This window comes from Plasmodium berghei, assembly GCF_900002375.2.
Source record: "Plasmodium berghei ANKA genome assembly, chromosome: 5".
Lineage (NCBI taxonomy): Eukaryota > Apicomplexa > Aconoidasida > Haemosporida > Plasmodiidae > Plasmodium > Plasmodium berghei.
In genome coordinates, this window is record NC_036163.2 from 818,189 (window position 1) to 834,133 (window position 15,945).

Consider the following 15,945-nt stretch of genomic DNA (forward strand, 5'->3'; position numbering starts at 1 on the left):
GTTTTTATTTGCACACACATTTGTAGAATATAAAGATTTGAAAAAAAAAAAAATGAGCATATACTACGAAAAAGAATATATAGATAAGGAAAAGAAAAAGGAGGGAAATATGTTTATCGACGATGAAAATAAAAGCGAAGAAAATTATGTATTTATAGATGAAAAATATAAAGAATATTTTGATAATATAAGTGATATGTTTGAAGAAAAAGTTGACTATATTTTAAAAAAACATTTTAAAAAAAATGATCCAACAAATAAAAATAAATTATTATGTTTAAATGCTTGTGTTTTATGGAGAAAAAAATTTTTACAATTACTTGGGAAATCATTAACTGAATATGATGAATATTGTAAAACAAATGAAAAAAAAAAAAAAAAAGAGGAGACAAGCCAAAACACAAAAGATATAAATCAAGAAAAAGAAACCGAAATAAATAAAGAAGAACAAAAATATAAAAATGGGATTGAAAAAGAAATGAACAAAGAATCTGAAAATGGTGGAAAGAAAGAAATAGAGAATGTCGAAAAAATAAATATAAAAAATAGTGAAGAAAAAGATCTTAAAAGTTTTATAAAAAACGTAAAAATTGTAGATAATAAAAATATAGAAGTTATATATGATTTTAATGAAGCAAATGAAGATAATAGACCATGTGCAGAATTATCAACAGATGAAATATATTATTTACTTGTTGAATCTAAGAAAAGTGAAAATGAATATAAAAAAAAAATTTTTACATTTTTAAAATATTTGCCACTATTTATTAAATCTATTGAAAATAAAAGTATTATGGAAAAAAATATATTAGAAGAAAAACTTTTAAATAATTTTTATGAACAGAATGAGATTCAAAATGAAGGAGAAGCATCTAATGTTAATGAGAATATTCCAATTTTAGAAATAAAAAATAAACTAGATGCAATAATTAGTTTTAATTGTAATTTATCTGAAAATTTAGAAACAGTATTTAATAATGGAATAGACCTAATAAATAATGATAAAAATAATAGCAATTCTGCAAATTTTTTTCAATATAAATTTGATACATTAAATGAAAATGAAGATAATTATATGAACAATCATAAGAATGATAACGTATATGGATCAAACAATAATGATAATGCAGATTTAAACAATTTTGAAAATATGGCTAACAAATGTTTTAATCAAAAAACAAATCAATCTTTTATATTACCTTTATCAAGAGTTAACGATTTATCATTGATAAACAATATAAATTTAAAATCGAATATTGGATTAAATGATGATAATAATAAAAATGATTCACATTTTTATATCTACAAAAATGATATGAATAAGATTAATATATATGGCCTAGATATGCTCATTAATTTGAATAACGATTTAATATATAAAATTAATCATGTTTATAGTTTAATACAATTTTATACTATTTTAGCTAAAGACATATTTAATGACACTTGAACTGAATATTGTCTTTTATTTGTATATCATATATGTATTGATGTCGTTATATTTTTTTTTTATTCATAATATTTTCTGTTAATTTTTTTATCGTTTGAAATTATTTTGATTATTTCTATTTTCTTTGCATCCATCTTTTTTGTTATATCTGCATAAAATTTTTGCATATATTTTTCAATTTTCCTAAAAATAAATTATAAAAAATATTTTTAGTTTGTTTTTAATAAGAAAAATGCACAAAAGTGTACAAAAATGTTCTCTTTAATGTCATGGATTTTTTTTTTTACTTTTCTAATTTATTCACAATATAGGAGTTTTCATTATTATATGGCATATGAAAATATTCTTTGTTTTGATTATTGCTTATTTTAATATCACTGATTTTTTTTTTTTTTTTTTCATGATTAATTCCATATACACTTTCTACTTTTTTTTTAATATCATTTAAGTTATCTGCTCAAAAAGAGAAATGAAGTGGTATATTTTTATTTGAATTTATGTAATAATATTTTGAAAAAGTTTGAAATATGATAGATTTTGTTTATTTTGTTTATATACAATTTATGGAATTATCCTGAAAGCGTATTTTTGCAAAGTTTATGTCATATTTTTGATATGGAATATCATGATGTTGTCTAATGATATAGCGATGGGATTATTGTGGAAAATTAAAAAAAAATATATATTTACAAATTTAGTTGTTTATAACATTTTGTATGCGTATTGACTGAATGTGTAATAATTTTACAAAATGAATAAGCAGCGAATATATTAATTTCGTTTCTTTTTTGTGTATATAGTTGCAGCTAAAGTTGTAAATATTATCTACTACTATATAAGTTGCTATTCCTTTACAGAAATTTTGATTACTTTATAATAATTGTGCATATATATATATGTCTATGATTTATTTTACTCGTTTTGATTGAATCCAGAATTGCAAGGTAACATGTTTAAAAGATACACGAAAAAAATAAAATTACTATATAGGTTTTCATATAATGAATATAAATGATTTGATAAAATATTTTTGATTCCTATAATATACAAGTTGAATAATTTATATAATTCTATTTTTCTCATCAATTTAATTTCTGGAATATTGTCTTTTATTTCTAATTTCTCATTTATTTCTTCAAATTTTAACATAAAATTTTGTTGCATTATGTCTATTCGTTGTCTTAAATATTTTCAAAAAAATGAAAAAAATATTATTTTCATCATGTAAAATATTTATATTATTTAGAAAAAATGCTTGTAATTGTAAATGGTATAGTCAATACATACTTATGCATTTTTATTTAGCTACATTTTTATTTATCGAGATTTGTCTATACCTGCTAAGATAGATGTGATGTTGATAATTTTCTTTAAATGTAAAATATGCAACTTTTTTTGAAACAACTTTTAAATAAATTGATAATGTGAAAACATCTCCCATATACTGACAAAGAAATATATATTTTTGTGAATAGGCATTTCAAAGTTTGTATGTTAAAAGTAATATTTGTAGAAATGGATTATTGTAAAATAAGATATAGCATCCTAATTTTACCTCTTTTCGAATTTTAATCCAATTCGGATTTTCTTTGTTTGCATTAATTTGGATTTTACTTAAAGTGTAGAAATGAGTATGTAAAAAATCTTCTACAATTTTCTTTTCAAAATTATATAAATTAAATAATTTTATTTTATACAACATATTATTAGTAAAATAAATATAAGATGACATTGTATCTTTTTGTATATGTAATTCTTTTAAATTATTATTTTTTATTTTTTCATCATTTTGTAATATATAATTTTTATATATTAAATAAGAAATGTCATAATATATAAATAAAATATGGTTATATTCTCCCGTATTTTCTTTAAAAAAGTTATTGTTATATGGTGTTAGGGCTTTTATTATTATACATATAATATATATACAAGTATATAAAAAAAATTTCAAATTGCTATATTTTGTTCGTGTCAAAGTATTTTCTATATATTTTTTTACATCATTTTCTATGTCTATTAATTTTAGGCTTGGTTCGTTTTTTTTTTCTGATTCCTTAAAATCTCCAGATATTTCTGAAGAATATTTGACATCTTTATTATTTTGTAAAGAAAAAGTAATTGCATAATCTATTTCTGCTTTAAGGGCATTCGCACTTTTTGAGAATAGCAGACTGTTGATGTTTTTTGAAATATTTGTGGAAAGGAAAATATTGTCTAAAATATAATTCGTGCTTATCCTTAACTCGTATATATTTTTTATTTTTTGGAAAATTTTAAGTTCATTATATATATGTTTGTCTATTTGTTCAAACTTGGTTTTTATATTTATTTCATTTGTGTTTATATCTGCTTTTTTATTATCACAAATAGAATAAGTTATTATTTTTTTATTTTGTGGTGTATTAACTTTTATTTCATCTTTGTTATCATTTTTGCCTTCCCTTACGTTCGATTTAATGCTTGTCTTTTTTACTTGACTAGGCAAGGTATTTATGAGAAAAGCGGGTTTAGTAGTATCATCATATTGGGAATTATTTTGTTTGGTTATTTTTGTAATAAGGATTGAATTTTTAATATGATATAGTAAAAAATAAAATATCAAAATAATATTTTTAATTTCTTCTTTGGCATGTAAGTATGTAATTGTTTCATTACTTGCTAATGTATTTTTTGGCACTTGTGTTATTGTAGAATTATTCGTTTGTATGGCTTTAATTTTATTGTTAAATATATAAATGTTTGAATTATATAAATTTTGAATATCATTTTTTTTTTTTATAATATTTTGACGGAAATTTATCGAATTTTGTAAACATTTTTTTATTTCCTCAATGTCTATATTTTTTTCCTTTATTTTTATGACCATATCATAATATGTTTGTACTTTTTTAATTTCTTTATTTAATTCATTTATCATATTTTGTAATTTATCTTGAAACAATTTATAGTTATTTTTGAAATTTTTAACAAGTACATCATATTTTTCTTCTCCATATTCATTATCATTTTGATATTCTCGTTTGCAGTTTTTTTCACTCTTTTTTTCCATTTTTAAAAATAATTTGTTGACTTTATTCAATGATTTCATAAGCGGTTCTTCGGCATTTTGGTTGTCTATAATATATGTATATTCATTTATTAAATTATTTAATTTGTTTATAAAATGCTCAAATTTTTCTTTGTTTTTTATAAACTTATATTTAAGATTTTCGGCTATTTGACTAATTGCTTTTTCATTTTCTTCTATAATTTTTATATAATTATTTTTGTATATTTTTTCAAAATATTTTGTATATTCTTCTTGTTCAGCATTCTCTTTTATTTTTAGCATATGCTCAAAGAGGATACCTTTAAAATTTGTGTAATATGTTTGTAAAAATTCTTCAAATATATTTTTTAAAATTTGAATGTTGTACATAATGTTATCATAGTTTAGTTCAGCAATTGGTATTTTGTCATTTTCTTCTTTATTATTTTTATCTTGATTTAAGAAAGAAATTTCTGCTGTTTTTTTGTCTATTTCAGCTACTTGATCTCTTTTGGCTAGTTCTTCATTTTTTTTTTTTTGAAATTGCTTAAGCATATTTCCTACCAAAATATCGGCACTTATCTTTATCTTATCCCCATTCGTTTGCACGTTGCATGTTTTTTTTTTTCGGTGTTTTCTTTCTTGGGTCTTATTCTTTTCATTTTTTTTGTATATAGGGTAATTATTTTTTGATTTAAATTTTTTAGAGCATAATAAGCTTTTAATATTATTCTTATAATTGTCATAAATCGTTTGAAAAAAACTTGTAAAATCAAAAATGTATTTGTAGTTTATTTCCTCTCCTATAAGTTGTTTAATCACAATATTATCATCTTCATTAATGCTTATTTGTTTCACATTTGTACTATCTTCTTCTGTATTTTTTATTATTTTTTTATTATTTTCATTTTCCTGTTTTGCTACTTTTAAATCTGTATTATCATTATATGTTCTGGCATGTTCATAATTTTTTTTTTGGGGAGAATTATTTTTTTTTTCTATTATTATGGCTTCTTGTATGTCTGTAGAAATTATTTTTGCCTTTTTTAAAATTGACAAAAATAAAACCACCAATTTTTCTTTCAATTGTGTAACAAATTTGTTATTGATGGAATTAGCGTTTTCTTCAACAGTACAAAAAAATAATCGAATATTTTTGGCTAGTTCGAGGTTTTCTTTGTGTAATTCTTTCAGTTGTATATAATCTGTACAGTTCATACATTTTTCAACATTAATTTTGTATTCATTATATAAAAAATCAAAATTTGTTATCAATTTATTGATTTCTATTTTACAATAGTTGTTGTGATCTGTTATATTTTTTTGTATTTCTATATAGGAGATAATTACACAACTTTTTAAATTTTCTAAAAATTCAAAAAATGTTAATAAAAAATAATCATCTCTTAAATTTATAGCATTGTAATAATTTAGTATATTACTTATATAATTTTCATAAATTTTTCTTTTTAGTTTTTTGTTATCAAAATGTATAAGATTGTTGGCTACCTCTTTTTTTTTAAATTTAGATAGAGTATTATAGGGTTGGTCTTTTTCTACCGCTTCTTTTTTTTTAGTATTATTTTTTATAATGTTGATAAAATTGGTAAAATCAAAAAATAAATTGAGGATAACATTTTTATAACTAATTAGGAGATGTTCTATCTGTTCATATTTGTTCATATAATTTTCATAATATTGATTAAAAGGGATAAAGAAATCTTGAGAATTTTCTAGAATAAAAAAATTTACAAAATATTCGTCTTTTTTGATTTTATTTACTCTGTCATTATATATATTTATATAATTATTTTCAAACATATTAATTATATTCTTTAAAAACTTTTCATTTTTTAAATTATTTATATAATTTTCAGAAATAGACAAATAGACATAACAATTATCATCATAATTATGCTCATAAAGAATATTATAAAAAATATTTTCGCATTCTATATATTTATTATATATATATTTATATATTTGTAATATATAATCATTAAAATAATTCAAAAGTTCGATTAATATATTATTTTTTTCATTTTCATCATCAATTAAAACATTTATTTCATTATTAGTAAAATATATTGTTTCTTTTAATTGGTTTTCTAATTCTTGTATCTTTTTATTTATATTTTTTTTCGAATCTTCATATTTTTTTTCAAAAAATAAAATGAATTTATTAATATTTTCATTTAATTTAGTAAATATATTTTCAACCAAAATCCAATTATTTGAGATATCTTCTATTCGTTGAGTTAGATGCATTTTTATTTCTTTTATTATTTGAAAATTTATTGATTCTGAGCATAAATAATAGGAGCTACATTGTATCTTAGATTCATTTTCAATTTCGTTAGATTTATTGCTACAATTGCTGTTACTTTTATTTGTCAGTGGATTGTTGAGAGTGTTATTCGTGTTTGTTATAAAATTTTTGTTTAAATAAAATAAAAAAATATTTTCATAATATTCTATTGCAACTTTATAATTATCTTTTTTGTTTTGAAGTCTTTGAATATCAACTTTTGGATTATTCCATTTTATGGTTATTGAGTTTTGAATATATTTGTCGATTAAATGATTTGAAGCTTCTAGATCTTTTTGTAATAAATTTGTTCGAATTAATGCCTCTTCTTTGATTTCATCTATTATTTTATTTACACAAATATAATAATTTTTTAACTTTTCGGTGGATATATTATGGCATTTATCTAAATATTTATTAATTTTTAATTTGGTATTTTTTATTTTTAAAATAGAAGAGTTAGCAAAACTTTTTGGGATTATTTCATCAATGTTTTCAGTTTTACTAGTTTTTATATTATTATCTTTTTTATTTTGTTGTATTATATGTTCAACAACCTGGTATTTATTATCGTCTTTTTTTTCATTTTGTAAAATTAAATGTACACTATTTTTATTTAGCTCGTTGGTTAAATATACTTTAAAATTATTTATATCATATTTTTTTTCTTTTTTTTCTTTATCATTAACTAATTTATTTTCTCTTATTTTTTTTTTTTTTAAAAATTCATTAATCTTTTCGCTAAATATGTTGGAATTTTCCATCCTTTAGCTCAATTGTTGCTATACCCCACTTTGTTTTATATATGATGTTGATTCTATTTATTACACATTTGTCAATTGTTTAGTAAAGATATCAGAGAATTTATTTTAGATCATAGTTAATTAAATTATATGAGTTTTTGATTCTAAAAAGACAAAATATTTGAACCTGGAAATTGATCGTGTCTCTATAATATACCACAGTTTATTATTATGCAAATATATTGATATTAAAAAAAATGTATAATAATAAAAATAAGTTAGAAAAAAAAATTATTTCTGTAAGCATACAATTAGTTATGGTATAAAAATTATTATATGTCTTTTTAAGAAAACAGATATGAGAATAAATACTAAAACTTAAGAAAAATTTAATAAAATTTTTTATTATTAATAGAAATAAAAAGTCAGAAAAAAAAATCCTTGTCTTATATATATGCACATAGGTGTTTGAGAATAAATTATGGGATCAAATTGTGCAAACCTTTTATCTTATATTTCCTATTATTATTTCTTCAGATATAGTATATATATTTTAAATTATTTCGACAAAATTTGTTTTTAAGTGATATGGGGTATGAATAAAAATGTATGTATTTGATCTTTATAAAATTGATAAATGATTTATTGTGTTTTTGCTTTAATGTGGATACTTATTTGTATTTATAAATTATTTTTAAACAATATTAAAAATATGAATGAAAAATGAGAGACTAGGCAAATATAAATTCAATATCACCTTAAAAAATAAATGATAAAAATGGTGTATACCTTTTTTACACAAATTTGAAAAGAAATCTCTAATATGACGAATAGAAGAAAAAAAAAAAAAGAGGATCATTTTTTTTTTTGAAATTCGACAAAGGAAATATAGAGGTGGTGAATATGTCTATATTTTTCTTCTCCAAATTTAAAGTTATAATAAAGAAACAACTGAAAAATAAATCATTTGTTTTTTTTATAAATTTTATACAATATGCATAATATATTTATTCTATGTATTATAAAAAAAGTGAAAGTTTTAACTCAGTGAGTACTTTGATATAATTTTGGATATGCATGTTATTAAAAAGGTTATGAATATATTTGTGTCTTTTTATTTTGTAGAAAAAATGAATAAAATTAAAAAGAGTGGTTTAAATATAATATGATTATAAGTATTTTGACCTGAATATTTTGTATGGTATATAATATGCATGTATTATTTTTTTTTTAATTTATTTATTTACATGTCTATAATTTAACATTTTAAAGCGTATATTACTCGTTTTTTATAATTGCTTATCTGTTTAATTCTTTGTTCTTTAAATGTGCATCAGTTTAGCATGTTTTTTTTTTTTTTTTTCACAAAAGTTAATATAGCATATTTTTAAATGGTACATTGGCAAACAATTTTGTTGAAATTTTTTTTATAACTTTTAAATAAGTTTTATCATTACACATTTGTATTTTCTCAATTTTATTTCATTTTATTTTTAATTTTTTGTCTTTTTATGTATATAATACGAAATTGAATAATGAAAACACATAATTACAATTAAAATATTCTATAATAATTTATAAAATATAATAAGCAAAAGATTTATTTTGTATTGAGACAAAGAAATGCTATAAAATTGTTATAAAAAAATATTGTAGTATTGTCCTTTTATTCCATTTTTCTTTTCTCATATAATTAATATCATTTTTTTATTGTATATATTCATGCTTAAATATATACAAGTACCATTTCATTTTTTTTTTGTTTAAAAGAATAAATCTACATAAAATATTATCACCCATGTTTATATTTCTTTAAGATTTATTATAACATTTTTGTTTCTTTATCATTATAATATTTTATTGTTTTATACATTTTTATATAATTTAGCATATTTTTATTTAAAACAAGCATATTGTGCATATACCCAAACTTATACTACTTCACAATTACACGCAAACACAGATATATAGAACTTATAAATATACAATATATTCATAGTTGAATAATTGGTCAACAAAAGAAAGAATAAAACTATATGAGAATTTTCTTAAAATAAAAAAAAATTAAGTTATATTTAATAAAATATGGCCTTTTGTAATAATGAAGATACACATATAGGAGAAATAAGTTACAATGATTGTAGCTATAATTCTGACACAACAGCAAGTGCTTATTCCAGTTCAAGTGAAAATATTCACGAAATTCAAATAAAAATAAAAAGAGTGATTGAAAATCGAATATTAAATGAAACGAAGAAGACAGGAAAAAGAAAATTACATAGTTGTAATAAAAATTCAAAAAAAATAAAAAGCATGAAAATTGAGGAAATGGACAATTGTAAAATAATAGCTAGAAAAAAAAATTTTTTTAATGGTAATCAAATAAGAGAAAGCGAAAACCATATTATACATTTAGATGGTACAAAAAATGATTATATTAATTGAAAAAATAAAAGTTTTATAATTGTTTTTCTGAAGATATATAATATGTATGTTTATAAACGAATGGAAATGGATTAATAGGAACTATATATATGTGCATATATATACTCGAAAAATTATGAACTAGTAATAAAAAAATACATTTTACCTTAACATGCCATGTAATTTCAGAAAAATAATTTTAAAGAAAATTTTGTAGGGATAGTTGTTTTACACACTTAATATATAAGAATAAAAATCCTTAGTAAATAGCTTTCATTAATGTTATTAATTTTCTTATTTGCAGAAAAAAAATATAAATAATATTGCATAATAGTAAGACTCATTTTATGCATTATAAAAAAGACATTTATTTTATTTTTATATTTTTTATTTAATGTGGGGACAGTTCAACCATATTTGTGTCTCATTGTGTGTTACCTTTTGAGGTTTAATATACAAGATAAAATACACAAAATAATGGCGCAAAAAAATATATTATAATGTGTAAAAGCAAATAATATATATCGTTGTCATCTTATAAAAATATTTGTATGCTTGTGTATATACAAGATAATATATTTAATTTGTGTTGGCACTATTAAACATTTTTTTATTATTTTATTAACAACTTTTAAATACATGTGTATACATTTTTCATATATTAAATAAACAAATATTCATATAAAATTTTTTTTTTATCCTCTCTTTATTTTCCATTGTTTTGTTTCATCACCATTTTGATATAATTTTTTTTTCTGTGTATACATTAGAAAATTTGTGCAAAGACACCTTTATAATTAAAAAATATTTATATTTTATTTAAAAGAATAAAAAAAATGAAATTAAGTTGGTATAATAGTATTATTATATTTTATTTCACGCTTTTTTTTATGGTTTGTCTTTCTAACCACCATAGTAAAAATGTAGAAAAAAATAATAAAAATCAAGAAACAAATATTATAACAATAGAAATTCTTCCCCCAGATGATGATCAAGATAGTTTTGAATTTAATGACAATTTATTAGATGATATGATTAATCTTAGTGATAAAAATAACAAATAAGAGAAATAAAAATTTAGAAAAATATTTCACTATTGAAGTTGATACAATAAGAAAGGGAATTATATACACTTATGTTACTACATAAAGAATAAAATATTTTAACAAGAAAATTATATACAAAATAAAGAATTATTATTTGATCGATAAAAAGGATTAATATCGTTTTAAATCTAACAATTTTGAAAGAGTTTTATGATATTTGAATATGGAATTATATGTAAAAAATGCACACTAATATGATGGTATACAACTTGTAAATGTCGGTATATAAAGCACTGCTTTTATACTTTTTCTTTATATTTTTCCAATATATTATATAAATGTATTCAAACTGATTGTAAAATAAATATATGTACATGTGCATGTGTATGTGCTAAGTATGTATATGTTTGTATTAAGTGACCTTAACATTTATGATGTGTCGAACAAAGTTTTTCGTAAATTTAAAAAATTCAGAATAGAACAAAGAACATTGATATAGAAAATACATTTGATATTTTATTTTTTAAAAAATGGTATTATAAACTTTATAGAGGTATTACCAATTTTGATTCAACTATATTACCGCAGATACATATATGTATTTCTTATCATTTAATTTGTTATTTCCTAAAGAAAAAAAATAATAATACTATTATATGTGTGCCGTCAATTTTATTATTTATGCATACTCTTGATAATAATAATAATAATAATATTAATCGTCTACCTTTTGAAAGAAATAAAAAGCTTTAATTTTTTGCGGCATCATTATAATTTTCAGTTTGATAACAATAAATATTTTTTCTATAAGAACGATTCATATTGAAATTATTTTTTTCATTCATGTTTATGTTCACTTTGTTTTTTGTTTTATTTTTGCATATAATGCTTGTGTAGAAATATGTGTATGTTATGAATATATATGTGTGTAGCAACAATTTTATTTATTATTTTTTATGTAGTATGAACACTTATTTATTTATATAATGAACTAAAAAATTGGAATAAATTATGTTTTTTTATATTCCTTTTTTTTAATGATTACATATTTTAGTTTGGAAATTTTCTAAAAATGTTGTAATTATATAGAATTACCCTTTAACAAATTAATTATACAAATAAAATTATTTATAAAAAAAATATATATTTACATGCATAAGCCGCACACGAAAAAATATATATGACTATTTACAAAATGATAACTTATTTGGGGAGACGTGCTTTGAATCCAATATATTATATTGGTTTAGTCGTTGTTTTGAAAAATGCCTTGTTTGGGATATATTGGTTATTAAATTATGTAAGTTATTTTAATTTTTTTCTTGCTTGTTCATAAATTTTTATATATTTAATGGATAATGAAAAAAAATTATGAACAGACATGTAAATGTATGGGTATATATTTGTATCGCTCATTTTTCTTTCTTATTTTGTAGTTGAAGACTAAATTATTTTTAAATGATTTGAAAAATTATGGGAATACAATAGTGATTACAGGATGCACGGATGGTATTGGGAAAAGTTTAGCATATTCATTGGCTAGACATAATGTGAATTTATTATTAATTAGTAGAAATGAAAAGGAATTAAAAAACATAAAAAATGATTTATTAGAAATAAATAAAAATTGTCAAACAACTATTGATTATATAGTTTTTGATTATAATGAACATAAATTTTCTTCATATAAAAGTATACAAGAAAAACTTCAAAAAATCGACGTTGGAATTTTAATAAACAATGTTGGAATTTCATATCCAAACCCATTGGTACAAAAAAAAAAATATATATATATATAACATTAATCACAATAATATATCAATGAAAAAACGGTATATGGATTAATAGTGTGCCACATACCTTCAAAGACAATTATATGTATTAATAGATAGAAATATAATATATATGTAAATATGTAGAATCATTAAATAAATGATTTTTTTTTTTTCAGTATTTCCACGAAATGGAAACCGAGCTAATAGAGCAATTAGTGAATGTAAATTTGATGTCTGCTTATTTCATGACAAGATTAGTTTTACCAAGTAATTTTAACTTTTCAAAAAACACACGTGATAGATCTTTTAATAATTCTTTGCACACACATAGTTATTTGTTTTTTATTTTTCCATTTATTAGCAATGATAAAAAAAAGAAAAGGTTTAATTTTGTACACATCAAGTGGTGTGACTTCTTTACAAACATCCCCATTATATACGGTCTATGCATCTGTTAAAGATGGAGTATGCTCATTTGCGAATTCTTTGAGCGTAAGTATTTAAATAAGCCTTTTATATATATGGAAATAAAATTGTTTTTTCTATTATTTTTTTTTGGTTATTTAATTTTATATTTTAATAATCATGAAAATGTATATATATGTGACTTATTTTTACTTTGTAACTTATTTTTATTGATTTGTTATGTTTTTTTTAGGCGGAGTTAAAGGAATATAATATACAAGTTCAGTGTCATACCCCTATGTTTATTACAACAAAATTATCAAAAATAAAAAAAAGTAGTTTATTTGTACCAACACCTGAAATATATTCTGAATGTATCATCAGAAAAATGAAGGAAGGAAACATTTTACCATACAATGTTATATCTTCTCCATATTTTTTTCATAAAATTCAAATTTTTTTTTACAATTGTTTTCCTAAATGGCTATTCAGTATTGTTTCGTTAGCATCACTTAAGATAGTCAGACAAAAGGCGTTGAAAAAAATGAAGAAAGAAGAATAGAGTGTGCTCACTTTTTGTTATTTTGATCTTTGTTGTTTCTTATTAATCGCTAATTATTTTTTATGAGATTTATTTTTCCTATCACAATTTGTGAAAATGGATATTCATATTTATCCTTTAGACTTTACATTGATCTTAACTCTTATGAAATAGAAAAAAAATTATGATATTAATTTTATCATATAAATGCACCTTTGTAATCAGTTTACAAAAAATATTTTTAATTGTTCTTTAGTTTAACATAAATGATATACTTGGCTTTGTGCATAAAAATAAGCATTTTTTTAGTATAAATAAATTTGTAATACATAATTTATATCTTTATATGAATAGAAGAAATACATATATAGGGAATTTTTTTTTGGGGGGGGAAATGTATGAAAACATTTCTTATTAAAATAGTATATAATTAAATCAGTATAGATATAATATATATATATTTATTTATAAGCTTATTTATGCATGGCCATTTAACTACTATTTCGTTGCATTTTATTTTTTCCAAATTTGTTTTTTTTTTTGATAGAATGCATTGCTAGCTATTATTATTAATTTTTTTTTTAATTTCACGAAAACTATATTAAATTTGTAAAGTCAGTGATATATAAGGATATTTTTTTTGATATATTTTGAATTAAAAAAAAAGTGTTAGTATTAAAAGTATGGATGAATTATTGGGAGTTCATTAATTTTATAAGAAGATATATTTATTTATATATCACTTTAGATAATTTTTTTCCATATTTGCTTTGCATATTTTCCAAAGGCTTTGTTACGAATTGTTTTCCTAAAAAAGTTATATAAATTAGAAAAAATGAAAAGGAAATACCTTCATTTAGTCATATTTATTTTGTTGGTTATATTCAACTTATTAATAAGTGGCGTTTCGTCACAAAATAGTAATATTAATGATAAAAAAAAAAGTGTAGAAAAACAAAAAAATGGTAATAATAAAAAAAATAATACAAATTCAACTAACAATAATAATAAGAGTTCAAGTAAAAAAAAAAGTAATGGTAATGTAAATAATAGTAAACAAAATAATACGAAAAACAAAACAGAGAATATAATAAAAAAATCTGATAAATCAAATGAATCACTTAATACTTTTAATGAAGCTATTAACGATGATAGTGATAATAAATATATGGATGAATATAATAAGTTTGAAAAAGAATTATTAGACATTGAAAAAAATGAGGAAACATATGAAGAAATAGATAATAGTGAAATTAATGATAATCAAAAAATTATAGAAAATAGTAATGAAATGAAACCTAATGCTAATGATTATAAAGAAGTAGACACAGATGATTTGGTAGAATATGATGATGATTTAACAGGTATATGGAATGAAAATATGAAATATTTTGAGCCGAGTACTATGCTAACTTTTGAAATTCCTGGAAATTCTGAAGAATATTTATTTGAGAATATACAAGAATTGAATACATATTTTCGAGGTATTTTTTATTTAAATAATGAATTAGATGATAGTAAGATCTTATTTATTATTTCAGATCCAGATGGTGAAATTGTATATACAAAAGAAGCTAGCGAAGGTATATTTTATTTTCATACAAATAAACTTGGAATATATACTATAACTATTAAAAACAATAAATGGATGGAAAAAAAAATGGTTACTGTTGCTATAGGGTTAGGAGAGAGTCATTCATTGAGGTCAGATCACTTAAAAGATTTTTCTAGTTATATTGAACAAATTTCTTTAGAAGCAAAAATATTAAAAAATGAAATTAAATATTTATCATCAAAACATATTGCACATATCGAAAAAATGGAGCAAATTACAAACAAAGCCTTTTTATATTGTTTTCTCAAATTATTTGTTCTTATAATTCTTTCTTTTTTTACAATATATTATGTTAAAAACTTGGTATCAAATAAAAGAGTTCTTTAGGGTTATTTGATGTGTAAATTGAAATAAATAAGTGCAAACAAATGTTAAAAAAACCGAGATGAGTTGCATGTGAAATTATATATGGTGTAAAATCACGATCCAACAATTCCAAAATAATTGCAAAAAACATTTACAAAATGCGGTTTAGCAGAGTTCTAACACTCAACGATATGTCGATAAAAATAACCTAAGTTATTGGTGCATGTATACACATATTTTCCTCTATTAACAATGATTTTTTCTTTTTCTTTTTCTTTTTTTCTTCATTTTTTGTGTTTTT

At 20.5% G+C, this 15,945-nt stretch overlaps 6 protein-coding genes across 6 annotated transcripts; 5 read left to right on the forward strand and 1 right to left on the reverse strand.

The window, feature by feature from the left end:
• Positions 1 to 52: 52 nt before the first annotated feature.
• On the forward strand, positions 53 to 1,450 carry PBANKA_0522000 (conserved Plasmodium protein, unknown function; the record flags this gene model as incomplete). Its single annotated transcript, XM_034568475.1, has 1 exon — positions 53 to 1,450. One exon carries the CDS (start codon positions 53 to 55, stop codon positions 1,448 to 1,450), a length of 1,398 nt encoding a protein of 465 aa, XP_034420461.1.
• Positions 1,451 to 1,509: 59 nt separating this feature from the next.
• PBANKA_0522100 (conserved Plasmodium protein, unknown function) lies at positions 1,510 to 7,553 on the reverse strand (the record flags this gene model as incomplete). The annotated part of the gene is made up of 6 exons (XM_034568476.1): positions 1,510 to 1,633; positions 1,738 to 1,903; positions 2,009 to 2,085; positions 2,367 to 2,630; positions 2,788 to 2,894; positions 3,006 to 7,553. The coding sequence occupies 6 exons, from the start codon at positions 7,551 to 7,553 to the stop codon at positions 1,510 to 1,512; spliced, it is 5,286 nt and encodes a 1,761-aa protein (XP_034420462.1).
• Positions 7,554 to 9,617: 2,064 nt separating this feature from the next.
• PBANKA_0522200 (conserved Plasmodium protein, unknown function) lies at positions 9,618 to 9,977 on the forward strand (the record flags this gene model as incomplete). Its single annotated transcript, XM_034568477.1, has 1 exon — positions 9,618 to 9,977. The coding sequence occupies one exon, from the start codon at positions 9,618 to 9,620 to the stop codon at positions 9,975 to 9,977; it is 360 nt and encodes a 119-aa protein (XP_034420463.1).
• Positions 9,978 to 10,792: 815 nt separating this feature from the next.
• Positions 10,793 to 11,020, forward strand: PBANKA_0522300 (conserved Plasmodium protein, unknown function; the record flags this gene model as incomplete). The annotated part of the gene is made up of 1 exon (XM_034568478.1): positions 10,793 to 11,020. One exon carries the CDS (start codon positions 10,793 to 10,795, stop codon positions 11,018 to 11,020), a length of 228 nt encoding a protein of 75 aa, XP_034420464.1.
• Positions 11,021 to 12,197: 1,177 nt separating this feature from the next.
• On the forward strand, positions 12,198 to 13,744 carry PBANKA_0522400 (steroid dehydrogenase, putative; the record flags this gene model as incomplete). Its single annotated transcript, XM_034568479.1, has 5 exons — positions 12,198 to 12,302; positions 12,439 to 12,771; positions 12,954 to 13,044; positions 13,139 to 13,269; positions 13,436 to 13,744. The coding sequence occupies 5 exons, from the start codon at positions 12,198 to 12,200 to the stop codon at positions 13,742 to 13,744; spliced, it is 969 nt and encodes a 322-aa protein (XP_034420465.1).
• An 814-nt stretch (positions 13,745 to 14,558) lies between these two features.
• On the forward strand, positions 14,559 to 15,665 carry PBANKA_0522500 (transmembrane emp24 domain-containing protein, putative; the record flags this gene model as incomplete). Its single annotated transcript, XM_034568480.1, has 1 exon — positions 14,559 to 15,665. One exon carries the CDS (start codon positions 14,559 to 14,561, stop codon positions 15,663 to 15,665), a length of 1,107 nt encoding a protein of 368 aa, XP_034420466.1.
• Positions 15,666 to 15,945: the final 280 nt, after the last annotated feature.